The sequence below is a fragment of the Pezoporus wallicus genome, unplaced genomic scaffold, assembly GCF_028554395.1.
Source record: "Pezoporus wallicus isolate ANWC-B61680 ecotype Strahan unplaced genomic scaffold, APGP_CSIRO_Pwel_v1 contig_11546, whole genome shotgun sequence".
Lineage (NCBI taxonomy): Eukaryota > Metazoa > Chordata > Aves > Psittaciformes > Psittacidae > Pezoporus > Pezoporus wallicus.
Window position 1 is genome coordinate 280,942 of NW_026639324.1, and position 23,785 is coordinate 304,726.

The following is a 23,785-nucleotide window of genomic DNA, read 5'->3' on the forward strand; positions in this document are numbered from 1 at the left end:
TGGCACTTACTCTTCACTGTGTACTGTTTGTGGGTCAGGGGGTGGCGAGAGACTGTTCTAAATGTGACACGTGCAGAAGGATGGCACAGTTCGACACTGAGCGTTAGAAAGGTTGGATAGAAGAAGATGTTAAAAGAGCACTGGCATCGAGCTGTACATAGGGAGAAGCCAGAACACTGGTTTGAGTAACCCTGAAGTCTCCTTTAGGACATTAAAGGAAGTGGATGCTTTGTCCTGACACCTGGTAATGTACTAAGGCTCTAACAGTGATTCTCTGTCACTTGGATGTTTCTAATCAAGGCTGCATGTGCAGTGGTTCAGTCTCATTGTGGGATTGGTGCAGGAATTGCTCAGCAAGGCTCCCTGGCTTGTGCAAGGCAGGAGGTCAGATGAGATGACCATCATAATTCATCCTGACCTTAAAATCTGACAGTTCTCATTTCTGAACTGCTGTGGTTCATCACAGGAGCCTGACACAGCTCTTTTAGCTATTCATTGGATTTTACTAGGGTTACCTTGTTGTGCTCCTCTGTTATGTTTCCCTTAATGGTGTTGCAGGAAAGAGGAACTGGATTTGAGGTAATGGTGAGCTCTGTGCCTCACTGCACTATGTGCACAGAGCTGATGACAAGCTGCTAGAAGTTTGTAGCCTGCTCTGAAAATTGCCTTGATATGTCACACAAAACCTCCTCTCTTGGAAGTGTCAGTAAAAGCAGGAGGAAACCAGTGGTAATGCCCCAAATGGTGAAGGGCCTGGGTCTCCTCAGATGGAGAGGGAAGTGATCATCTCAGGTTGCCCTTTGTAGTTCAGTGGGTTGGTTTGTGTTTCTTTCTTGTCAACACCAGCTTTCCCAGAGGATGTTTATAAGTGTTTACTATCCCTGGATTCAGGATCTTCCTTCCCTGGTTCTCTAACAGCTGGAGTTCCCCCAGGCTGCCCTGGTCACCAGCTCTGTGCTGCAGCATCAGTCGGGTTCGGAGAGGATGCTGACAGCTGGAGGCTGAGCTCCTTCGGCCTAATCCCATTTTTCCTGCTTCCTTCCCAAGGCACAGCATTTGCAGATTGTGCCTTCCTCTCTACAAGGCCTTTAATACCACAGAAAGGATTGTTAGCATCGACGTGCGACGTGACAGAATAGGGTAAGGGCTGGGGCAAGAGCTGATGCAGCAGTAAGAGTTGAATGGTTGTGCTTGCCAAAACAGGAGTTCTGAAACTTTTGAGTCTGTTCTCTTTAAGATTGTTTTATTTTCCCTTTTCTTTCCCTTATGGCCTTAAGAAGTCTGGGTCCTGCTTTCTTTGCCTTTCACCTTCTGAGCAATAGAAGTAGATTCAGAAGAAAAGGACATATTTCTTTCTGGAGAGAGAAGTAAGTGTAGTCACTTCAAAAGAGCTATGTGGATCACATCCCCTGGGAAATGACACTCTCTTCAACAGTGATCTTTTGCTGACAAGACCATAGTTGTGGTCCAGATCTGGCTCATAAAACTGGAGATGCATCTTTGAAGCTGCAGAGCTCAGGAGTTTTACTGGAGTTTGTTTGCTCCTGCTATTGATTTCCTTCTCTTCTCTCCCATCCTTTTTCCTTCTGCCATACTCGTCTCTGAATGTGATAGTTGTCTTGACAGCAACAAGAATACTGACTTCTCTGGGCAATTTTCCCACTTAGAAAAGCAGAGAGGAATATGCAATACCTCTGTGCATCCTTTGGAAGCTTGAAAAACCTCCCCAGGTTGTCCAAAGTCAGCAATATCTTACTCAGGGGCTGTGTGAGAGGGGGAGCAGACCAGAGGGAGGCACAGGACTTACACTTGTACACTCTGTAAAGGACTAGTTTGTGGTGTGCAGCCTCAGGTAAGAGAAATGAGCCAACAGAGCCAAGTTAGTGTGTTAAACCTAGCCCCAGTTTTGCACTTGATAGTTGCCTAGAGACTTGGGGTATGTAAGTATTTGAACACCGGCAAACCTCTGTGTGGGTCCCCTCTCTTTTCTGTATGAGGTTTTTTGATTTGATCTTGTTTCAGTCTGCACTTGTGATGCACCAAGAAAGTCTCCTTCAGTCAGAATCCGGGTGTTCAAAGCAGCATCGAGGCTGTAGCGTAAGGCAGTGATTGGGAATCTCCAGCAGGAGAGATGGAGGGGGCTGAGAAAACAGCAGAACTCATCTTGTTAATAGCCCAGTGTTCCAAAAGGCGCAGTTAAAACCGAGCATTTTCGGACAGCGTAGGAAGAACCCAAACCTGAGGCGCTCTGAAGCTGTCATTTCACAGCCCGAGACTGGGAATTCTGGCAGTTTCTATAGCAAAGGGTGTTTGAGGGCCGCAGGTTGAGGGGAGCAGGCGAGCAGCGCAGTGACCTGGTGGCTCATAGGAGAAGTGGCCGAGCTCCTGCTTCTGCCCCCATCTGCCATGGTTTGTGTTGTTTCTTGTGCCAGAGGGGAACAGGACACAACTCCCCGCTCAGGACGGCCCTGTCCTTGACAGCACAAATCCTGGAGTTGGGAAAAACGCAGAAGTGTAGCCAGCTGCTTCACGGCTCGCAAGCGCTGTCTGCTCAGCTCTTCTCCCTGGCTCCGTGCGTGTGCCCTGTGGATACCTGTGTTGTTTTCCCTTCTCCAGCCCAGCAGAGAGAACCAGTACATTGCTTCTAACAGTCAAGGATTCAGCCAGGTCTCTTCCTGTGCAAGATCTTCCAGGGTTGCCCCAAGGTGCCTGTCACTTCCCTGTTTGCTGCCCTGCTCTGTTCTCGCCCGGGGGTTTGCAGTGCCTGGAAACCAGTCTGTGCCTGAGGCTAATTCCCATTTATGAGTTGTTTAAACAGAGCTCCAGGTAGCTGTGTGCTGGAGCAGGGGCAAAGGAGCCCTGGCTGCAGTGGGAGCCCAGGCCTTCCGTATGCAGAAGCCTCATGTTCTGGGCTGGGTTGGGTTGAGTTTGTACAGATGACATGAGTGACTTGGATTTCTGTCTGTCACTTCTCGATGCTTCTTACTTCAGAGCAGGGAGCAGATCATGCGAAGGATAGGCTCCTTGTTCACGAAGAAATGTCAGATCTGTGCTGCTGTCAGCCAGCCAGAATACTCACTTCACACATGCCAAGTGCTGCCATTGATGGCTTCCTAGGGAATGCTGTTACTGAACTGGTGCCTGCTCTCTGGATGGAGGCATGTGCTGCTCTTGGTGCTTCTGCTTCTCTTTTATGTTCTTTCCTTTAATTTGAGTTGCTTTTTTTCTTACCCTTTTTTGAGATTTATTTTTGCTCTGGCTGACCAACTTACCCTTAGCATCAACCCCTTAATCCCTGTCTTCTCACAGGTCTGGCCCGAAGGGTTTCAATCTATCTTGACAGAAGTAAGCAGGGAGGTGAGTGCTTTCTTTCCTGTTACCTTTGATCAGCTGGGGTGGGAAGGATCTTGTCTGGCTTTGGGCTGGTTGACTGGTTGGTTGATTGGTGGTTTTGGCATTGTTTGAATGACTGCTGGGTCCATGTGGCTCCTGGAAAGCTTTGCTTCTACCTCTCCCATTCCCTGCCTTGTGTCCATGTCTGTACCAGCTGTGAGAGATGCAGGGAGGGTGTCAGTGTAGCCAAGTGTTGGGAAAAGGGCATCTTCCTGTTGTACTCTGAGCCGTCTGCAGGGAGAGGAGCTGGGGGGGTTGCGTGTACAAGTTATAAACCCACATCTTACTCGCATCACAGGGCTGGAGCAGCTCTGCTCTGGAGCCAGGCTGAGAGAGCTGGGCTGGGTCAGCCTGGAGAAGAGAAGGCTCCTGAAGGGGAGACCTGAGAGCAGCTCCAGTGCCTGAAGGGGCTGCAGGAAAGCTGGAGAGGGGCTTGGGACAAGGGATGTAGGGACAGGCCAAGGGGAATGGCTTTAACCTGCCCGAGGGAAGACTGAGATGAGCTCTGAGGCAGAAGCTCTTCCCTGTGAGGGTGCTGAGGCGCTGGCACAGGGTGCCCAGAGAAGCTGTGGCTGCCCCATCCCTGGCAGTGCTCAAGGCCAGGTTGGACACAGGGGCTTGGAGCAAGCTGCTCTATGGAAGGGGTCCCTGCCCGTGGCAGGGCTTGGAGCTGGAGGAGCTTTAAGGTCCCTTCCAACCCAACCCAGGCTGGGATTCTATGATTCATACAGAACTGCAAGTAAGTGTTAAAAGATTCAAAACTACCAACAAACCCCTCAAAAACCCAACCACCACAAACCTTTAAAAATTTCTTTTCCTGAGCTGTGGAAAATTTGTTGCTCTGTGTCTGAGAACATAACGTTCCTGCTGGGATAATTGTAACCTTAAGAAACTACGCACTGAAAGAGGTGTGCTGCAGGGGTGCCTGCTCCTGCAGCTCGGGGCTTGCTGCGGGTACCATGGTTCTACCACTGGCCTTTACCAGGAGGTTGCCCCGGGGCTGTGGCTTTGCTGGTCCTGTGGGGAGAAGGGAGCAGGGTGCAGGTAACGTTACCTTTTTGTCAGCATGAGGCTGGGAAGCATCTCGGATGCCAAACGCACAAGCCAAGACCCAGCAGGTGAGCTGCAGTCTCAGTGGTAACATCCTGGAGGAGGACCTCTGTTAATTAAAAAGGAAATGATAATTAGTATCTAGTCCCACATTTGCTTCTCATCTCAAAATACTGGGAATTTAACATATAGACCTGAGCCAATACTCCATCATTTCCACTATGGAAACGTTTGTTCCTATATAGAAATAGTGCAGCTATTTATGTCTCATTTCCTACTGTGAGTGTCATCTTTGAATGTGACATTTCCCACTCAGCAGAAGCTTTCCCTCCCTGCTGCACACTTGTGAACGACTTAAATTTATGTACAAAGGCTTTTCTTCTTCTCAGCCACATTTGAGCTCTGGTTTAGCATTCCCAGTCGCTTCCTGGGGTCTCCTTTCCCTCTTTCCTTCCCCCACTTCTTTGCCAGGGCAGCCAGGACCCACCACTGCTCCAGGCTGCAGATGGATCCCAGTGGGAAGGTGCCAGGACTTCTCAGCTGTGGCTTTATGCAGATATTCAGTTATTTCTGGTGCCTGCATTGTGGGGTGCAATGAGCATCCTGTACCCTGAGGCTGCCCAGTCCACCCACGAAGCAGAAGCACCAAAAATGCAACTTTATCTTTTCTTGAGAGAATGAGGTGGCTGGCGGCAGAAAGGGAAGATCCCTTCTTAGGGGATGATCAGAACACTGCACTGCCCTCTTGCAGAGAGCAGAGGTTCTCACTTGCATGGACTAGTGAAGTTTTATACGGAAGGCTGGAGCTGCGTTGACTGCTTGGAACATCACGATCTTCATCTCCCTCCTCTCTTCCCACCCGTGGGCTCTCTGTCAGCTCCTGGTTCAGGGTGAATCCCTTGTCCTTTCTCTCTGGTTAGGCCATAGGAGGTCTGTGTGCTGTTTTACATAAAGCAAAACCCCTCTGGAGCTTTTTCCCTCAGTGAAACTTTCCCCAGCCTCCTCAGTGGCATTACTAAATGTCCTCGGTGCTTGAATTCCTGACACATGCACCAAGGTAAGCACCAGGAATGCCAGTGATCGCTCCGCATTCCTCTGTCTCCCCCTCCACAGAGCAGACACTGGGAATCGCAGCAGGTTGGGGACTTACTGCTGATCAAAGTGAGGAAAACCACTTCTTCAAACTGGGGAATGCACCTGGAAAAGCGGGAGCTTTAAACCTGCCTATGAGCACGTTGCCTCCTTACCTCCATCGGAGATGGAAATGGCAGTGTCTGTCTCAGCCTGCCAGGTTTATCTTGTCGCATGGACCATAAACATGACAGATTGCTTCAGTGATGTTTATCATCTAAATCATCTGCCTGCTCGTTTGCCTGGGCTCTAGCAGCCCCTGAGCTACCAGGCAAGCTGAAGTGACAATCAGTTTGACTCGTGAAATAAAGGTGCAAGCGCTCAGCTTAGCTGAGAGCCCTGAGTTTCTGCAGTATGATGCTGGACTGTCAATAAACGTCAGTTATCTTCTCAGGGGTGTGCAGCAAAGATCGGGAAATGGCTTGGATGTGATGCTTAGGAAGGGGAGATGGGCAAAATATTGTATCTGGATCTGTGCAAAGCAAGGTCATTTCATCATCTCTGAAGAAAACTTGGTGCTCATAGGATGCCGCTGTACTCATCTGTGCCCTGTAAAGGTGTTTGGTCTGGTAAAATGTACTTATGGCTCTCTAGTGACACAGAGCACATAGAGGTAGGTTTATACTTCCCACTTGGGGCTAGTTCCTAGCTGTAAATCAAGACAAATTCACCTTTGTACCTTCTGAACAAGCAAGTTGTGGAGTGGAGCTCGAGGAGTCCCTCCGAGGGCGGCTGCGCTGGCTCGCAGCAGGAGCCTGCAGTGCTGATGCATTGCAGAGCACTGCCTGACTCCAGGCTGCACGTGGTTATGAAACACTGCCCAGCACCAGCAGCTCTGTTTGGTGTGGATGAGAGGGTGAAGTGAGGAGGAGGAGGATGCCTCTGCCGAGGGAGAGCCTTGCCTGAGGCGAGGAGCACACACAAACCGGAGTCCTTGCCTGGGTCCCTCGGGTGGTGCTCCTGGGGTTTTGTTTGTGGTTTCACCGCATGATTGGGAGCCTCCCTGGAAAACCCACAGGTGTGGGGTTGGTTGGACTTTGCAGCATAAAGGTGTCCCTGCCCGAGGCAAGGGGCTGGACCTAGATGGTCCTTAAGGTCCCTTCAGCCCAAACCATTCCGTGATTCTCTGATTTATTAACTCCTGTGGCAGTCCCCAGCAGTGTCCATGGAGGGCTGCTTTCACCTGCCTGTAGGGCCCCATCTGCGCCACAGCCTCTCTAAGCCCTGAGGCTGGACGAGAGCTTGGGGACGTATTTTGGACTCAAATCCAGGACCATCTGATTCGATCCCATTTGGAGGATGTGTGGGTGTAATTTTATGTTTCCTCTAATAATGATGGTTTCTGTACCATGAGGTCCCGAGAGCTGGTGTTCTGATTAGTGCAGCTCTGCCTGTGCTGATGCGGAGAGTAACGTGCACCCCCTGCCTGTGTTTTGTCTTAGGAGCAGGAATGGTGGTTGACTGGGAACAAGAAACCGGGCTCCTGATGACGTCAGGAGATGTGAGGATAATCCGGATCTGGGACACAGACCGGGAAATGAAAGTACAGGTAACACCTGCCTCTTCGTCCCATTCCCCTTTCCCCTCCCAGGGCAGGTCCCGTGTGGGGAGTGCACAGCCACAGGGTCTGAGAGTCATCTGCTTAGAGCACGTTCGGAGGGAAATGAAAACCCACACGTGCTTGGTGAGCATGTCAGCTCCTTCCTGGAAGCTGCTGCTGTCATTCCCCAGCAGTGTTTGGGAAGGGTGAGGTGGTGAAAGCCAGAGGCAGGCACCAGGATGCAGGCAGGGGTTGTGCGTCGTTGGCATCAACGGCATAAAGACTCTTGGGGAAAGTCAGCGGTGAGGTGGGGTGGTGGCAGTGTTCGGATGTGGTGCTGCCATCTCTGGAGGCACACGGAGCCAACAGCAGAGCAACGCTGCCAGCCAAAGGCCTGGTTTCAGGAACGCTGCATCCGTGAGGAGAACGCTCGTGTGCCTGCTTAGTCCTCACCCAAGTCAGGACTTTAGTGGTCTACAGGATGGAAGCACGAGTGTTCCTGCCTGTCACGGGCAGCCCATGGGATTGCTGCCAGCTTGGGCCAGTCTGACTCGGGTCTGGGTTTGCTCTGTGTTGTCTCATCCGGGTGTCAGAGCACAGAGGTGCCCATGAACCTGCCAGCACCAACCTCAGTGTCAGCACTGGGGCACCCTGGGCTGCTCACATCTCACTGCTGCACCCAGGCAGCACTAAACAGCGTTTCAGTCGTCCTGTGCACTGCACTAGGGCAGAGATGCTGCAGACATTCCTGTCAGTGCAACTCAAATGGAAGTCCCTCAGAAACCCAAGCAGAAGCAGCAGCTGGTCTGAGGATGGAGTCACCGTGCTGCAGAAGGAAGGAAGGCTGGTTTGCAAAGCTGCTAGAAATTAATTATCCTTGAATGAACATTAATTACCACATTTGACCCTGCAATGCAGGATAATGAAGCTTATGTTAATCTTAATTACTTTCGCATATAACTTTTTCTATGCAAATTAGGGAACAGCAGAATTCGGGAGGTGAAAATCTTTAAATGACAATGATTAATGATCGCACCGAAAGTACCTAAACCCATGTTGTTTCTTTTCTAATTGCAAAGATGGGCTCTGTTGAAATTCAGGTGATTGAAACTTCCTGACTCAGTAACACTGGAAAAGTGAAATTGAGCACAAGGAGCAGAGAAGCTCTGCAATCCAAGCCAATAAAGGCTCCTTCCTGCTCTTTGAGCTCCAGAAGCCTTCCTTGGGAAGCATGTGAGGTGTAGCTGAAGAAACAAGTACTTCATTTTCACTTCTGCTGATTGTTCTGTCTTCAAAGGCGGGATCTGGGTTTGGGCAGTGGAGGAGCTGCTGAGAACAGCCCTGAAGGCTGGAGCCTCTCACCAGCAGCTGCGTTGCTCAGCTGGGAACAGCAGCAGGGAAAGGTGAATGTGCTTGGAAGCAAAAATAGGACCAAAGTGTGAAATGAGCTAATGCAGCTCCAGCCTGCCTCTGGATTGTTACCCTGCTTCCCTGTGCTGCTTAGAATCTTGGAGTCACGGAATGATTTGGGTTGGAACAGACCTTAAGCTGCACTAGAGCAGCTTGCTCCAAGCGCCATCCAACCTGGCCTTGAGCACTGCCAGGGATGGGGCAGCCACAGCTTGTCCGGGCACCCTGTGTCTGTACAGAGTGCCCAGTGTACGTAAGACCGTAGTGACTTGAAGACGGAGTCTGAGTGTGGCGTGGCTGTGCTTTGTCCTCAGGACATCCCCACTGGAGCAGACAGCTGTGTGACCAGCCTCTCGTGTGATTCTCATCGCTCACTCATCGTGGCGGGGCTGGGGGACGGCTCCATCCGCGTCTTCGACAGGAGGATGGCTCTGAGTGAATGGTAACCCCCGTCCTTCCCCTCTACTCACCCCTCACCTTCTCCTTCCTCACCTTCCCTCCTCCTCGTCCCCTTCACAACGTTTCTGTGCTTGTTCCTCAGCCGCGTCATGACCTACCGGGAGCACACAGCCTGGGTGGTGAAAGCATACCTGCAGAAACATCCTGAAGGCAACATCATGAGCGTCAGGTAACAGGCTGGAGCGTTAGAGCTCTTTTCTTCCTCAACACACTTTGCTTTTCTATTTCAATTTCGCCTCTGGTGCTTCACAAGCTGAGAGGATGAAGCTCTTCAGGTTGGTATTTGCTTCGGTGATTAACTCCTGCTCCAAACGTGGTGGAGGGAAGGCAAAATGAAATGCGAAGCTTCCCTTGGAAGCCTCTCAGAGTGGTTTGAGAGTAAACAAGAAGGCGTCTGCTGAAATCACTGTCACGAGGCGTGAGGGAGGAATGGAGTGAACCAGAAACCTGAGCTAGATATAGTATGTCTTATGGGTGGTTGTTCTTCATTGCCAACATCCCCGTGGTGTCACTGGAGAGGGAACATGAGCGGGAAGGTGGAAGGTGCATCTGTTGGACATATTGCTGCGCAGGATCACTTCTCTGTCTGGCAATTTTCTGCATGAAAATCCGTTTCTCCTGCCTGGTAAATGCTGTGGAAGGAGCAGCATATACTTGCGTGGCCCTTAAAGAACAGCAGAGTATGAGTTACTGTCACAAAGCCAGTGTTTGCACACAGAAAGGCTCCTTCTTGATGACAAACTGAAAATAAACAGGAATTTTGTGGGATTCAGAGCATTCCTGAGGCGGGGGATGGGCCAGCACAAACGGGTGAAGATTTCCAGCGCAGGATTATGGGATGCAGCTGCCAGTTCTGTGGAGCTCACATATTAGAGTTTTTAATCTTCCTTTCTGTAATCTCCCTCAGCAGTCCCAGGGTCAGGCCTGTATCTGTGGCCAGAGCAGTCTGGAGCTCGTTTTTTCCCTCTCCTCAGTGCCCTTCTCAGCAGGTGGTGCTTTGTTCTGGATTGAAGAGACATGAGAAAACGGTGTGCTTCAAAAGACAGGTCAGATCTCATCCCAGAGGAGCTGGGTTTGTTGAGCAAGGCACCTTGCTCTCAGTTTCTCCCATTTACTCTCTTCTTCAGTTGACAGCAAGATCCAAGAAAGACCAGTGTTAGGGTGTAGTGAGGGGTTGACAACCTTGAAGGTGTTGTGTGGCTTGTGGAGCAGTTCTCTCAGCCTCAACCTGAGCTGCTCTGAACCTCTTTCTCCAGACCAGAGGCAGGAGTTAGTAGTGCAGGACTGGTGGTTCTGAGGACATTCTCCATTGCCTGGTGCTGGTTGACCGTGTCATATTGGGTCCAACCACCTCAATCTGTGTGCTAGTGCCACCACAGTGCCACCAGCAGGTCTGCTTCCATCAGGCCAACCCTGCTGCTAGAAAATGACCTTAAACACCTTCAGAATATCCTGGTTTTGTAGCTTAGCTACTGTTAAATAGTAACAGGCAGCAAGAAGTCAACCGGGATTTGTTTTCTACATAGTCCCCTCATCACAGACCTTCACTTCCATTTTAAAGCTCTTGCATGGTTTTCCAATGCCTTCAGAACCATTTTCAAGTCAATAAAGACTCCAAGCTTTAAATGAATTTACCATCTATTTGATCTCCCTCAAACAGTATTTCCATCAAGTCTTTAGAATCTAAATCAACCTCAAGTTTAATTTGTCTTGAATTTAATTATGTGGCAGCTGGAGTTGCAGCTCTTGTGTTGCTGTAAGTAATTCTGTAGAACAGCCTTTTGAGCAGTATTAGGTATTCCAGAGGTAAAGAAACTGGAGGCAATGTGCTTCTTAATGCTTTTGTTCTGAGCTCTGTGGGGTGATTCACAGTTGTAAGGCCATCAGTGACTTGGAAAAAATAACCCTTTCAAAGCCATGGTGCCAGAAGCCTCACTGCTGCTGCCAGCAAGATCCATGTTATGGATTCCATATTTCATTTCCATAAGACACCTTTGTCTTTCTGTGCACCACTTGACCAGTCCCTTACAAGGAGCTCACAACAGATGCACCGCAGCAAAAACCTTCAGTCTGTGGTCCAGGGCTGTAGGAAAGATGCACCCTCTTCACATCAAACAAATGTGATTCTGCTGATGTATTTGAGAGAGATGACTTAGCAAAATGAAATCTTGGGTGTTTGAAAGGTGCTTGATCTGCTAAGCACACAATCCTGTCCCTGCTATCATTGCTTTCCCCTGGTGCTGTTACTAGTAGGATGGAACCATCGCCTGAGTGTTCTGTTTGTTACATCTGGCCCACAGAGTGCTTTGGACATGAGGGTTTGTGCATCTGTGACCAGACATTTGGTGTAATGGATGGAACTGGCAGATCCCATCTGGTTAGAGTTCTCTAATACAATTTCCTACCGTGAAAAGGAGAAGGAATTCGGGCCTGACGTGCAGTTTGGTGTATTGAGTATGACATACCAGTAAAGGCACTCGCACTCAGCGATGAGCTGTAAGTGATAAAAGTAATAACGGCTCACTCCTGAGGGCAGAGCTGCTTGCAAAGCACTTAATGCCTTGTGGATGGTACCAAATGTCAGTGGCATTGGTGGGAACTGAGCCGTAGTGATGCAGAAGGCAAAGGCTGCATCTTCTCTCTCCTGATCTTCCCGACGGAGGTGCTCGGCTCACAGACAGGCATCTCCTGGGCTTTGGGGGCTGGCTGGGGGCAGCCTGACGCTGTGGCACTCCTGTGTTGTAGTGTGAACGGCGATGTGCGGTTCTTTGACCCCCGGATGCCAGAGTCCATGAAGGTCCTTCAGATCGTCAAAGGGCTGACGGCCCTTGACATTCACCCACAAGCTAACCTCTTTGCCTGGTAAGTTCTGCTTCCATCTCCTGCATCCCCGGGGAGGACAGTTTGTCTCCCCAGACATGGGTTTGGTTGGGGTTGTCGTTTGGTTTAACCTCACCACACACAGTGCAGTTTCTTTCCCATGTTGGCAGCTCAGGAATTTTATCCCTAGTGAAACCTCTGCGCTGGTGCCTTGGAGTGGCGATGCACAGTCTTCCCCTCGTGTGTCACATGCGGGTAACGTTACCACGTCCTGGGTGACGCCATGTTCTCTTGATTCCCTTCCAGTGGCTCCATGAACCAGTTCACTGCAATCTACAATGGAAACGGGGAGCTGATCAACAACATCAAATACTACGATGGCTTTATGGGACAGAGAGTGGGAGCCATCAGCTGCCTGGCTTTCCATCCTCACTGGGTCTGTGTTCCTTCTTCTTGGATTTGGGAATTTGCATTTCTCAGTTCATGTAAATGTTGGCAGAGGGAAGGGTGAGGAGACTCCTCCAGCACAGAGCTGCTGCCCAGCCTGGTTTCCTGAGGACGTAGCTCTTGCCACAGGAGTTCTCCAAGGGGAGTTTGCCAGGAGCTGCCTGGAGAGGTGCAGTCTCTCACTTCCAGCACACACAAGTTGATGTGCTGATTTATTCCGTGCTGCCTCCCTCACAGACACAGGCTCAGCCGCAGGTCTCTGGGGCTGCTTTGACACCACCTTACCTAAGGCTTTAGGAAGACCTGATGCCGTGAGGTAGGGGAATGCACGTCAGGGAGATGAACTGCAGAAATGAAAGGCGTAAGCTGATCAGTCCAGAGTGAATGAGAGTAAAAACGAAATTCAGAATATGGCTCAACTGAGGTGGCTGCAGCCCTCGTTAGAGGGAAATCTGGTTGCTGCTTAATTAGAGTTACTTTAGAAGGCAGCAGATCAGAACACAAATATTTAATGTGTAATGGGAAAGATAAAGGGCCTGGAGGGGAGGAGGGAGGAGCTGGGCTGTCCTGTGATGGTTTGGTATTAGCTGGGCAGGGAGAGGGACAGTGTTTTACTGCCTGGGATCTGTTGTACATCCTGAGGACAGTAAGGGTAAAGGAAAGCTCCTCTCCTTGGCTTTGAAAGGCTGCTTTGCAAGAAGCTAAGGGGTGATTTTGCTGTCCCACAGTGTGAGGGATGGAGAAGGACGTGGGTAATCATTTGTGATGTTTTACTGTTCACATATGCACACACAGCCCTGCCGAGCCTGGGTCTCTGTGCTGGGGTTGTGCCGGGGCTCTCAGTGCAGTGAATGCTAATTCTCAGCCTGCTCCTAACAAGCAGATTTGCAGCCATTTAGAAAAATTATGTTAGCAGTTGGCAAGTAATAGTCCCATCATTTTCCCCTCTGGCTGAAATGGGGCTATAAGTCGCTGGGATGAGGTAGGTGCTGGCAGGAATGCCGTCAGCGCTGCGTCCGCAGATGCTCTTCAGAGCCTTTGAGCATCTGGGCGTCAGTGCTGAAATGTGAGCTGTGATGTGCCTCGGTGCTGCGGGACCCCGGGACACTCATCCCCGTGTGCTCCTTCCACAGCCCCACCTGGCAGTCGGGAGCAATGACTACTACATCTCGGTGTACTCGGTGGAGAAGCGGATCAGATAGCGCTGGGGGCAGCGGCGCTGGAGCGAGTCCCAGCGGGCAGGGCCGTGTCTCACCATCATGTACATAGTGAAATTATCGACTTGAATGTTTCGTGTTGGCTGCTGCTGCAACCCGTAACTTGAACGTTTCCTGACTCAGCTACTGATGATTTTGACAAGGGGAAGAGAGGATCTCCTTTTTTTTGTTGCAGTTTTTTGTTTTCCAGCTATGTCCTCAAAGCTACAGAAAAGGAACGTTTTATTTTTGTTTCCAGTGGTTGGCTTCTCTGTTAGGAACACGGCTCCTGAGCTTGGATGAGGCAATACCCTTGAAAAGGGCTTTCTGCTTTAGTCTTCGTTTCTTTGTTTTGCTGGGGCATAGGTTGCTCTGAGGACTGGAGTCAGGACTCACCTACAGCTCTGTGCGTTCAACCAGACCATGGGACCCCTCCAGCTGCTGCCTACCCTCTGCCAAACAGGAATTCCTTGGACAGTGCAACGAGGCCTGACCTGTCCATCTGCAGAACAGTGCACACGCTCCTAAACGGAGCATCAGCGAGGGAGGTGGGAAAGTGTCTCCTCTGCATGGACCTCGTCCGCTCTGCAGCATCCTCTCCAGTGGAAGCAAAGACAGAAAGAGACTTGGTGGCAAGGGGAGGTAGAGAATCTAAGAAAAGGGCTTGAGGAGATGACAGGAGCAGGGCAGGATGCCAGCGTGCTGTAATCTTGCACATACAGGACGAAGAGGGAAGAAAGAGACTGAACATCTCCAACATCCCAACACACGTGGAGCAAGTCACTCTTTAAGCACTCTCCAGCAGGTCACACAGTGGTGGGGGCTCTGGGGTATCTTGGTCACTGTTGCTTCCACGGTCACTGTCCTTCTGCCCATGGTGAGCTCCACAAACACGTTGATGCCTGGGAGCTCTGCCCAGCAGTGAGGGAGCCCCAGGGCTTTCATTCATTCTGGTGGGCTGATACCCAGCAAGGTGATGCTCAGGAGGATTTGGACACTCGCTGCTGTGGGTACACAGCTGCACACACCATGTGAAGGTGCCTGTGGCCTCTGTGTCCCTGCAGAACTGAGCACATAACCACACGTGGTCTGAGCACAAGAGAATCACTAAGGGGGGAAGACTGCAGGTCATCCTGCTTTGAGCAGAACAGCTTCGTCTGAGCTCCCCAGGGGAGAGCCTGCTCCACCTCCCACACCTTCCATGTCTAATAATGAATGTTTCTGTCCCTTGAAATCCAAGGGGGGCTCGGGGAGGGGTGTGGGGAAGGGGGAGGCAAAGCCAAAGGACAGTTTTTCTCCCAGGTGCTGCTGAGGTGTGATTCAGCTGGCCAAGAAGAGAACTTGCACGGTGCAAAGGTTGACCTGCGGAGTGCAGGCATTCCCAGTTTTCCTTCCAGCCGATCTGCAGGCTCCCAGCAACCTCTGCCAGCGATGAGGCTGCCAGAAACGGTCTCTCCCTGTGCAGTGGAGGCTTCACCTCTGCCGTGGTGCCTGCACAGCGTGCCTGGCTCTGGTGAGGGACCCTGAGCCACAGCAGAGGAGCGGATGCTGAAGGCTGGGTGCTGTATCCTTGTCCTAAGCACTGTCATTGTCCCCCCTGGAGCAGGGAGGCCGGGGGCCCCTTCACAGGATGATGAATCAAAGGCTTTAACCATAAGCAAAACTACCTAAAAGTCCACTTGAGTTACCAAAAGTGAATTACGGTCTAACAGAGCTGTGTCTCTTCCCAACCCGCTCCCGTGCTGCTCCAACCTCGGTCCCAGCATCTCCTCCACCCTGCCCATGCTGGGAGCTGATGAGCGCAGAGCCGGGGCATGGGAGCTGCACGTAACCCATTAACATGCACAGCTTAGAACCCCCTAGGTTTTTAACTTCTATCAGTGTTCGCTCCAGCAGGTGAAGGTGGAAGCTGGAGCTCCCGAGAGGAGCTGAGGCCAGGAGGAAGGGTTTTTAACTGGCTGGGCCTGTCGAGCTTTCATCTGAGCGTGTGCGTGTTGAGGGCTGTGCTGTCACAGGGCTGCCGCAGAGGTTTCAATCATGAAGTTTAACCAAGGATCCGCAGAGCATCCTACCTAAAAAGTTCACTTATCTCTATTTATTTAAAAAAAATAATAATAAAAAAATATATAAAGAACCCCACACGATTGTAATGTGAGAGTAAAACAATTACCAACAAATAAATGGTTAATAAAAAATAAATGCAGAAACACTTCCCGGTCTGAGGATCGTTTCCTGGGGCAGGAGGGGGGAGATGTGGCCTCAGATTTTAGGTGATGGGCTCTGTGTTTCTGGGCGGTTTCCCTGCAGACAAGGGGCTGGTTGTAGGGGGGAGGTCCCGGGCAGACTTGGGGGGACAGGGGCTGTGGGACATGGTTGAGCTGTGGAACACGATGGGAAGGGAGAGGGGGAATTGCTCTGGACTTGGGAGTGGTTTGGCTGCTTCTGCCCCATCACGTTTCCTGCAGCAGTGCAGCCCCTGCATCCCCATCCCCTGCATCCCATCCCCTGCATCCCATCCCCTGCATCCCATCCCCTGCATCCCCATCCCCTGCATCCCCATCCCCTGCATCCCCATCCCCTGCATCCCCATCCCCTGCATCCCCATCCCCTGCATCCCCATCCCCTGCATCCCCATCCCCTGCATCCCATCCCCTGCATCCCCATCCCCTGCATCCCCATCCCCTGCATCCCATCCCCTGCATCCCCATCCCCTGCATCCCCATCCCCTGCATCCCCATCCCCTGCTTCCCCATCCCCTGCATCCCATCCCCTGCATCCCATCCCCTGCATCCCCATCCCCTGCATCCCCATCCCCGCTCTCCTGCCCGTTCCCGTAGCGCCCTCCAGTGGCCCCTGCGCCTCCCTGCGCCGCGCTTTCTTTCGCCTTCGCGTTCTGCCGGGCCGGGCCGTGCGCGGCCGCCGTTGCGGGGCGCGGCAGGAGCGGGGCCGGGGCGGAGCGGATCACGGAGCGGCGGCGGCGGCGGCTCGGCCATGGGGAACCTCTTCGGGCGGAAGCGGCGGAGCCGCGTCACGGAGCAGGACAAGGCGGTGCTGGTGAGCGCGGGCCCGGCTCCGGCAGCAGCGCCGCGGGTCCCGGCCCCGAGCGGGTCCCCGCGGACGAAGGGGGGGGGGGGTGGCGCGGCCGCGGTGCGCTGAGGACGGCCCCGGGGGCACGGCGGAGGCGGCCGGGCCTGTGCGAGCGGGGCGGGAGCTGTGGGGGCCCGGCTTGTGACAGCCCGGGGCTGTCTCCTGCAGCAACTGAAGCAGCAGCGGGACAAGCTGAAGCAGTACCAGAAGCGGATAAACGCGAACCTGGAGCGGGAGCGAGCGCTCGCCCGGCAGCTGCTGAAGGACGGCAAGAAAGAGTGAGCGCAGGGCGGGGAGCGGGTGCCGGAGGCAGCGGCGCGGGTCGGGGCTCTCCTTGCGGAAGGGAGGTTTAAAGCTTTGGGCTTCGGCCGGGCGAGACGGCCCCCGTGCCGCAGCGGGGTTAACCCAGCAGCGGCCGCGTTCCTGCCACGGCCGTGGGTGTCCAGAGCTCCTTGTGCAAGGGGCCCATTCCCGTTACCCCCGCCCGTACGCTTGCAATTGCAGTGGCCGGCTTTGTGGATGGGCGGTGAATTTGCTCATCCTGACTCTTCCTTCCCAGGAGCGGTTTGGAGCTGTCACTTAAGGACGGTTTGGAGCTGTCACTTAAGGACAGTTTGGAGCTGTCACTTAAGGACGGTTTGGAGCTGTCACTTAACTTGCGCCTGGCTTCAGGCTCTTCTGGAGAAAGCACTTAACACGTGCGGTTTGGATGGGGTTTTTGTAGGCTGCTTTGCTTTCATTGGGGCTTTTCCTCCTCTTTCCCCCAGGAAAGCCATGCTCTTGCTGAAGAAGAAGCGTTACCAAGAGCAACTTCTAGATAGAACGGAAAACCAAATCAGCAACTTGGAGCGGATGGTGAGGACCCGGGGCTGGGGTTGGCGTTCCTTCTGCATCCATGGGATCACATTTTGACTCTCAAGCCCTATTGGAGCTCTGGGCCTCTGTCCACAGGGCAGATATCCCTGAAGTTCCCTGGAATCATACGTGCGCAGTGACTCTTCCCTAAAGCACGGAGCAGTGAGCGTGCTTTGACTCTCTAGGGCAGGGCATGTGTGAAACGTGTGGTTGGTAGATTACTAAAGCTTTCCTCAGGGTGTGGAGAGCTGCTGGAGAAACTCCCCTCAGTGCCCGGGCTGCAGAAATGGGGGTGTTTGCTCTGGGTGGCTGTGGAAGCTGTGGCCTCAGCTTAGGCTGTCAGCTGGAAATCAGGCACAGGTGTTGGGTGTGCTCTTGCAGCTGCCTGTGCTGAGGCTTTGTGTGTGTGTTCGTAACTACTGACAGGGAAAGGGCTCTTGACTGCTTTCTGCTTGCGGTTCCTCTGGGTTCCCTGCAGTCTGTACCTGGCCAGCAACGGGAGCATGGCAGCCCCTGACATTTCCCCTTCTCCTTTCTGTTTCAGGTCCAGGATATTGAATTCACCCAGATCGAAATGAAGGTCATCGAGGGCCTGAAAATAGGCAATGAATGTCTGCACAAGATGCACCAGGTTGGTGGGACCGGGCTGGCTGAGCAGGCTTTGGACTTGGCAGAGTCCTGCCTGTTTGTAGCCGTTACCCTGCAGACCTCACTCACGTCTGGGTTTTGGTTCTCTTCTTCAGGTTATGTCAATAGAAGAAGTAGAAAGAATAATAGGTGAAACCCAGGATGCTGTGGAGTACCAGAGGGTATGTACTGTGTGCGTGAGTAGCTGTGAGCAGCTCCCTGCCATACAGAGCTTCTCTGAGGAGCGAGGTGCTCCCAGCCTTATTTCGAAGGCACTCAAATCAGGCATAAAACCCCAGTTGCCTGCAGGTGATGTAGCTGTTAGTTTTCCTGGGTACCCCGTTACCCTGGTTCTGTGGTACACGCCTGAGAGCTGCTTCTGCTGCGCTGTTGTTTACTGGAGCCTTTCTCATCCTCTCTTTCACAGCAAATAGATGAGATACTGGCTGGCAGCCTGACAGAGGAGGATGAAGATGCCATTCTAGAAGAATTAAATGCTATTACTCAGGTAGGACTGATGTAACCACTGTAAACCCACGTTTTCAGGAAGCTGGTTGTAATAGGGGAGAAAGGATCTTTTCCCATTCTCAATAGTTTATCTTATCCCCCCCGAGATCTCAGTTGTTCCTGTTTATGCCCAGTTATTGTGTCAATAATTCAGGCTAATCACTCCAGGGGTCAGTGCCACCACCAGATATGTGTCATGTGTTGTCTTCCATGTTCTTGCAGGAACAGATGGAGCTTCCAGAAGTTCCTTCTGAGCCACTTCCAGAGAAGATCCCAGGTATGCTTTACGTGCCCTGCAGCTTTGGCTTCTCTTACTTCTCAGTTCTGAGACCCTCTCCTAGTGTAAGTATTGTCTCAGTGACTGTGAAGGAGCACAAACCCTCTGGTTGGAAGCCCTGTTCATCTGGGCTGTTCCCCCACATGGCTCTGACAAACCCAGCCAACCCTTTGCATTAAGAGCACGCAAGGCTCTGGTCTCTGCTCACTTGGCATCTGCTCATTCGTCTTCAGGAGTTCCTTTTTGTTACATCTCCTGTTCCCAAGTCCTGGTTCCTCCCAAGGAGATGCCTGGAGCTCATTTGCATTCCCTGTTTCTGTAACAAAGTTCTTTTTCTTCCACAGAAGCATCATCCATCAAGAACAGGCCAAAGCCAGAGCTGGTGGCAGCATCGTAACTCCTGCTGCTGGGGATTCCCCCACATACCTTTCCCCGGGGACAGTTTGCCATCCCAGCATGTGCTGGGAACAAGCAATGCCTCGGCAGCACCCAGCTGTGCTGGGCAGATGTGGAGCAGGATTCCCTGTGCGGGGAGGGGAACCTCAGCTCATCATTGCTCTTGTATCAAGATTATTTTCTAGTGCTTTCTGTTTTTGTAACTCAAACCCTGAAGTCACTCAGCTGCGCCGTCACGGGGTTAAACAGCAGCTCCTCAACTTGGGAAGCCACCTGCTTTCTCTAGGTCTGATCTCAGTGAAGAACCTGCCTTTGCTCTGACTGAATCCCCAGGAGATGCCACCCTTGGAGCGATGGAGTGTTTGAAATGGCTGGGCAAGAACAAACCGCTGCCCTCGGAGCCCTTCAGACCACACTGTGTCTGCTCTGCCCTCAGTCCTTCGCTTTCCTTCTTCTGATCCTGTTTGTGGAGCAGCTGCTGGTGTCCCTTGTGCTCGTGCAGATCCGACTGGCTGGGGTGTATGAGGCTCTGGAGGGGCACAGGCAGCCTGGAAGGAGGCAGCGAGCCTGAGCTTCCGCAGGCAGTGACACTTCATGCTGCGGGTTGGAACCGGTTCTGTGTAAAGCCAGCTCATGAATGAGGTGTTTTCACTTGAGCAAAGGTCAGAGGATGCCTCAGCAGTGATGCTAACACAGGAAAAGCCGGATCTCGGTGCAGGTGATGAGCTGCCCTGTGCTGGCCATGAGACAGGGGCGCTTGGTAACCATTCCTACTGGGCTCCTACTCCATCTGCCTGCACTCATCGTGCCGAGTGAGACCTCGGGGTGACAGGAACCTGATGAGCCTCTTCAAATCCCAGCAAGAAGTCTTGTGCCTGCGTTGGGAGCCAGGAGCCGTCCCTGCCTGGCTCTGCACCAGTGCCAGAGTTCACCTTTGCAGCGTTCCGCTGGGCCAGGATCCATTCTGTTTCCAGTTGCTGGCTCGTGTCTGATATTTCCTTGCAGGGTCGGAGACAGGAAAGGTCAGGCTGGGATAAACGTGAGGCTCGTTCTGTACCTGACATGAAGCTTAGATCAACCCTCCAACGAGTGCTCAGCGAGCAGAGGGCAGAGCAGTCCCATCCATGCTGTGGATGGGCCGGTGCTTCCTGCGGTGTGGCGGCGCGGGGTCGGCACGGGTGAGGGGTTTGGAATGCTGCCTGGCCAGGCAGGCGGTGGGCAGATGTGGCTGTTCTTGGACACAAGCTGTACTTGTCGGCCTGCAGCTGCTCTTCAGGACACTGCGCATCTTTATTTATTATGTTCTCAACGCCACAACCCTTAGTCCCGGTTTCTGTGACAGCAGAAGAAGGACCAGCGGGTCCTGGGAGACTTCTTGTGGCTGCCTTTGGGGTTATGTGATCTGGTGCTAGACAATAATAAGTATTCCCAGAGGCTGTGCTGCTCTCTGTGTGGTGATGGGCCAGCAGCAGCTCTGTTCTTGACTCGTCCTTTCTGTGTCATCTCTCTTACGTTCCAAAGACCAGCCGGGGCATCCTCCTCCTCCCCCGTGCGTGTGGCTTCGGGGCGGTTTGCACCTGGGAGCCGCAGCGCTTTCAGTCCCACCCCGCCCTCAACGTGTCACAGCAAAGCCTCGGCCCGTGTTTACCGACCAGGACAGCTTTAGCCAGCACCTTCCTCTGGGATGGGTTTAAAGCGGGCCTTGGGGCTGAGCTGAGTGCGCTGGGCCCCCGGCAGAGCAGTTGCTCTGCTCGGCGCTCCTGCAATGCGCGCTTTGCCCACCAGAGGGAGCCTTGTCCCCAGCAGCGCCCTGGCTCTGTCCCAACGTTTCCCCTGCGCGGCTCCTTCGCTCCTCGCTGGCCCGGTCTGGACGCGTTCGCCCGTGCCCTGTTCCGTTTGTAGCCCATAGGGGGGAATGGCGGCCTGAGCCGTGAGCTCCTGAAGGGGCCTTTCCCGGAGCACAGCTCTTGCTGCTACCACTGTGCAAGCCCTGTTAAAGAGGGCTGGCGCATCACTGAGGAGGAGGAGGGAGCACCCCCAGCCTGTGCGCTCCACTTTGCTTTCTCAGGAGCGTCCTGGCACGGGCAGGAGCCAGCATCCCTGAGGAGGCTGGTCCAGAGGCAGTGGGGTTAGCGCTGAAGGGGTTGATGCAGCCCCTGGTATTTGTTAATGCAGCCACGAGGCCGCTCACAGAACTAATAGGAAAGTTGGGAGCAGATTGCCAGCGGCTTCCTCCTGTGATCCCTGCACCAACCGCATTGCGTGCGTCTCCTGGAGAGGAAGAGCCAGGAGGGGTGGGTGACCTCTGCGTGTGCTCTGACAATAAAGGGTTTCTGACGGTTGCACCGATCCCTCTTCCAGGCTCGTGTTTTCACAGTGTCTGTGCTGGAGGCGCTGCCTCCCTCCTCCCCTTTCCCACCCCCTGCTCCTGGGGGAGATGTGGCAGGAAATTTCGGGACAGGCTCCGTGTGTGATAGAGAAACCACCCTGTTTGCCCAGGAGGGCTCCCGTGAAACCCCAGCCGTGGTGCCACGGACGGCTGAGCTGGGCTGAGTCTCTTACACCGTGGAATCCCAGACTGGTCTGGCTTGGAAGGGCCCTTAAAGCTCATCCAGTTCCAGCCCACTGCGGGTCGGTACCATTCAAAACCCACACAGGTCTGCAGGGTGCCACAGCTCAGGACCACCTTTGTGCTTGCTCCACTGTGGGCACAGGACAAGGGCCCCTCGCCCAGGAGGTGCTGAGCCACTGGCTGGGGCTTTGCCCCCCGCTACTTCCTCATTGGTTTGGGTTTCCATCTCCTACTGACGGAGGCAGTGGGAGGCCTCCGGGTCTCTCCCACCCGGACCCTTGGTGGCAGCTCAGCCCCTGCCAGGGCCGGGGTTCCTGTGCCCGGGGAGCGCAGGTGCCTGTGTTGAGCGGTGTTAATGGTGAACGCTGCCTCGTACCCATTCAGCTGGGGCAGCGGGGTGGGAGCCGGCCCCCGCAGCGGGAGCTGGGCATGGAGCCCTTCCAGCTGTGTTGTGCTTGGCCAGATGTTGGCTTAAACAGGAGTGTCCTCCCGTGTCATTGAGGCAGCGATGTGCCGGAGGCACTGCGAGGTTTGTGCCATGGGATGGACACCGCATTAATCCTGCCCCTCACACACACGGCTCGGGTGAAGGTGATGATGGATTCCAGTCCCTGAGCATTTACAGGAGCTGGTGATGGCTCCCGGAGCCTCTGTGGTGCTTCCAGCCGGACCCAGCCACCGTGGCCTTTAACATGACTTGTGTGGCAGCAGCTGGGGAAGGGCCCCTGTTCCCTGCTCCTCTGCAGAGACGGTCCCTGTGCCGGGGCGGAGCAGGGTGGGCTCTGCCTGCACAGACCCTCCTGCTGCCAATGGGTGGACACATGAGGCTGTGGGGGAGAGGGAATTAGTGCCGCTGTTATGCAAGCGCCGCTGCCTTTAAATAGACTCCTGGTGTCCGGGAGGCAGCGGAGTCGGGGCTCATTCCCTCGCTGGGGCTCTGTTCTCTTGCCCCGCAGCCCGCCCCGGCGCTGCTCTGGCCGTTGTCTAGGAGCTGGTTTGGGGACAAGGCCTCCCTGTCCCCCCGGCAGCCTGGGAGCCTCTCCCCCCTCGCCATTAAGTGGCAGCAGCCCTTTCACTGCTGTGTAATTGGGTTGTGTAACGTGGGAGGCGGTGGCAGAGCCCTGGCAGTTTCTATGCCAACACAGCTGGATGGCGGCGCTGCCTGGGGAGCCGGGGGCTGCCTGTGCCCCCCGACACGGCCCCCAAGGTCTGCAGTGCTGAGGAGCATCGCTGGGCAGAGCTGCCCCTGTATCCCTGCATCCCTGCTCTGTCCCCCCCCAGCAGCAACCCTCAGTTCCACCCTGCTGGGAACACCCTGGACGCATCCTTTGTCCTCCACCCTCCACACCAAACCCCAAGTCAGGGCCAGGCACTTCTTTATAGAGCTTTGCAGGGGGTTCTTCCATCTCCCTCCTCCTCTTCATCACCGCCCACCCCCTGCCCTGCACCCAGTGGCCGTGGTGCTCCCACCCTTGGGGTCACACTGGTGACGGTGACTTCTTGTGCGCTCAAAGCCTTGGCAGCGCCAACCCCCCCTGCCCTGCCTGCGCGCTCGGAACCAGCCGCTGGCCCCTTCCTTTTCCCCACTGTCATGTTTTAAGTGGCCCCGGCTCGCGCTGGGTCACGGGGGCGATGGAAGAGGCTCTGGCAGAGGAGAGCCCCGGTTCTGGTAGCTCAACTGTGGGGAACAGAAGAGAGGGGAAGAAAACTCCGCGCAGTTTCCTTAGAACCATAGAATAGTCGGGGTCGGAAAGGACATTAAGATCATCCAGTTCCAACCCCCCTGCCATGGGCAGGGACACCTCACACTAAACCATGGCACCCAAGGCCTCGTCCAACCTGGCCTTGAACACTGCCAGGGATGGAGCATTCACAACCTCCCTGGGCAACCCATTGCAGTGCCTCAGCACCCTCACAGGAAAGAATTTCCTCTTTATCCACTCTAAACTTCCCCCGTTTCAGTTTGAACCCGTTACCCCTTGTCCTGTCACTGCAGTCCCTAAACTTCCTGACTGGAG

General features: G+C 53.7%; 3 protein-coding genes across 6 annotated transcripts in view; 2 read left to right on the forward strand and 1 right to left on the reverse strand.

Moving 5' to 3' along the window:
• The window catches only part of RPTOR (regulatory associated protein of MTOR complex 1), a 110,886-nt gene extending 96,165 nt beyond the window's left edge, over nucleotides 1-14,721 (forward strand). For 2 of the 4 annotated variants that reach the window (XM_057414225.1, XM_057414227.1), the window contains 7 exons: nucleotides 3,310-3,357; nucleotides 7,017-7,123; nucleotides 8,839-8,966; nucleotides 9,066-9,152; nucleotides 11,729-11,845; nucleotides 12,110-12,239; nucleotides 13,384-14,721. In XM_057414225.1, the coding sequence (XP_057270208.1) occupies nucleotides 3,310-3,357; nucleotides 7,017-7,123; nucleotides 8,839-8,966; nucleotides 9,066-9,152; nucleotides 11,729-11,845; nucleotides 12,110-12,239; nucleotides 13,384-13,452 (686 nt within the window). In that variant the 3' untranslated portion in view covers nucleotides 13,453-14,721. The remainder of the gene's footprint in view (nucleotides 1-3,309; nucleotides 3,358-7,016; nucleotides 7,124-8,838; nucleotides 8,967-9,065; nucleotides 9,153-11,728; nucleotides 11,846-12,109; nucleotides 12,240-13,383) is intronic. The other 2 variants (XM_057414226.1, XM_057414228.1) reach the window with 1 other exon arrangement.
• Nucleotides 1-23,785, reverse strand: part of SGSH (N-sulfoglucosamine sulfohydrolase) — a 291,535-nt gene that overhangs the window by 195,664 nt on the left and 72,086 nt on the right. The gene's annotated exons all lie outside the window — the stretch shown is intronic.
• Nucleotides 16,377-19,824, forward strand: CHMP6 (charged multivesicular body protein 6). The gene is made up of 8 exons (XM_057414256.1): nucleotides 16,377-16,500; nucleotides 16,702-16,811; nucleotides 17,301-17,388; nucleotides 17,933-18,019; nucleotides 18,132-18,197; nucleotides 18,443-18,523; nucleotides 18,745-18,799; nucleotides 19,144-19,824. The coding sequence occupies exons 1-8, from the start codon at nucleotides 16,438-16,440 to the stop codon at nucleotides 19,194-19,196; spliced, it is 603 nt and encodes a 200-aa protein (XP_057270239.1). The 5' UTR covers nucleotides 16,377-16,437; the 3' UTR covers nucleotides 19,197-19,824.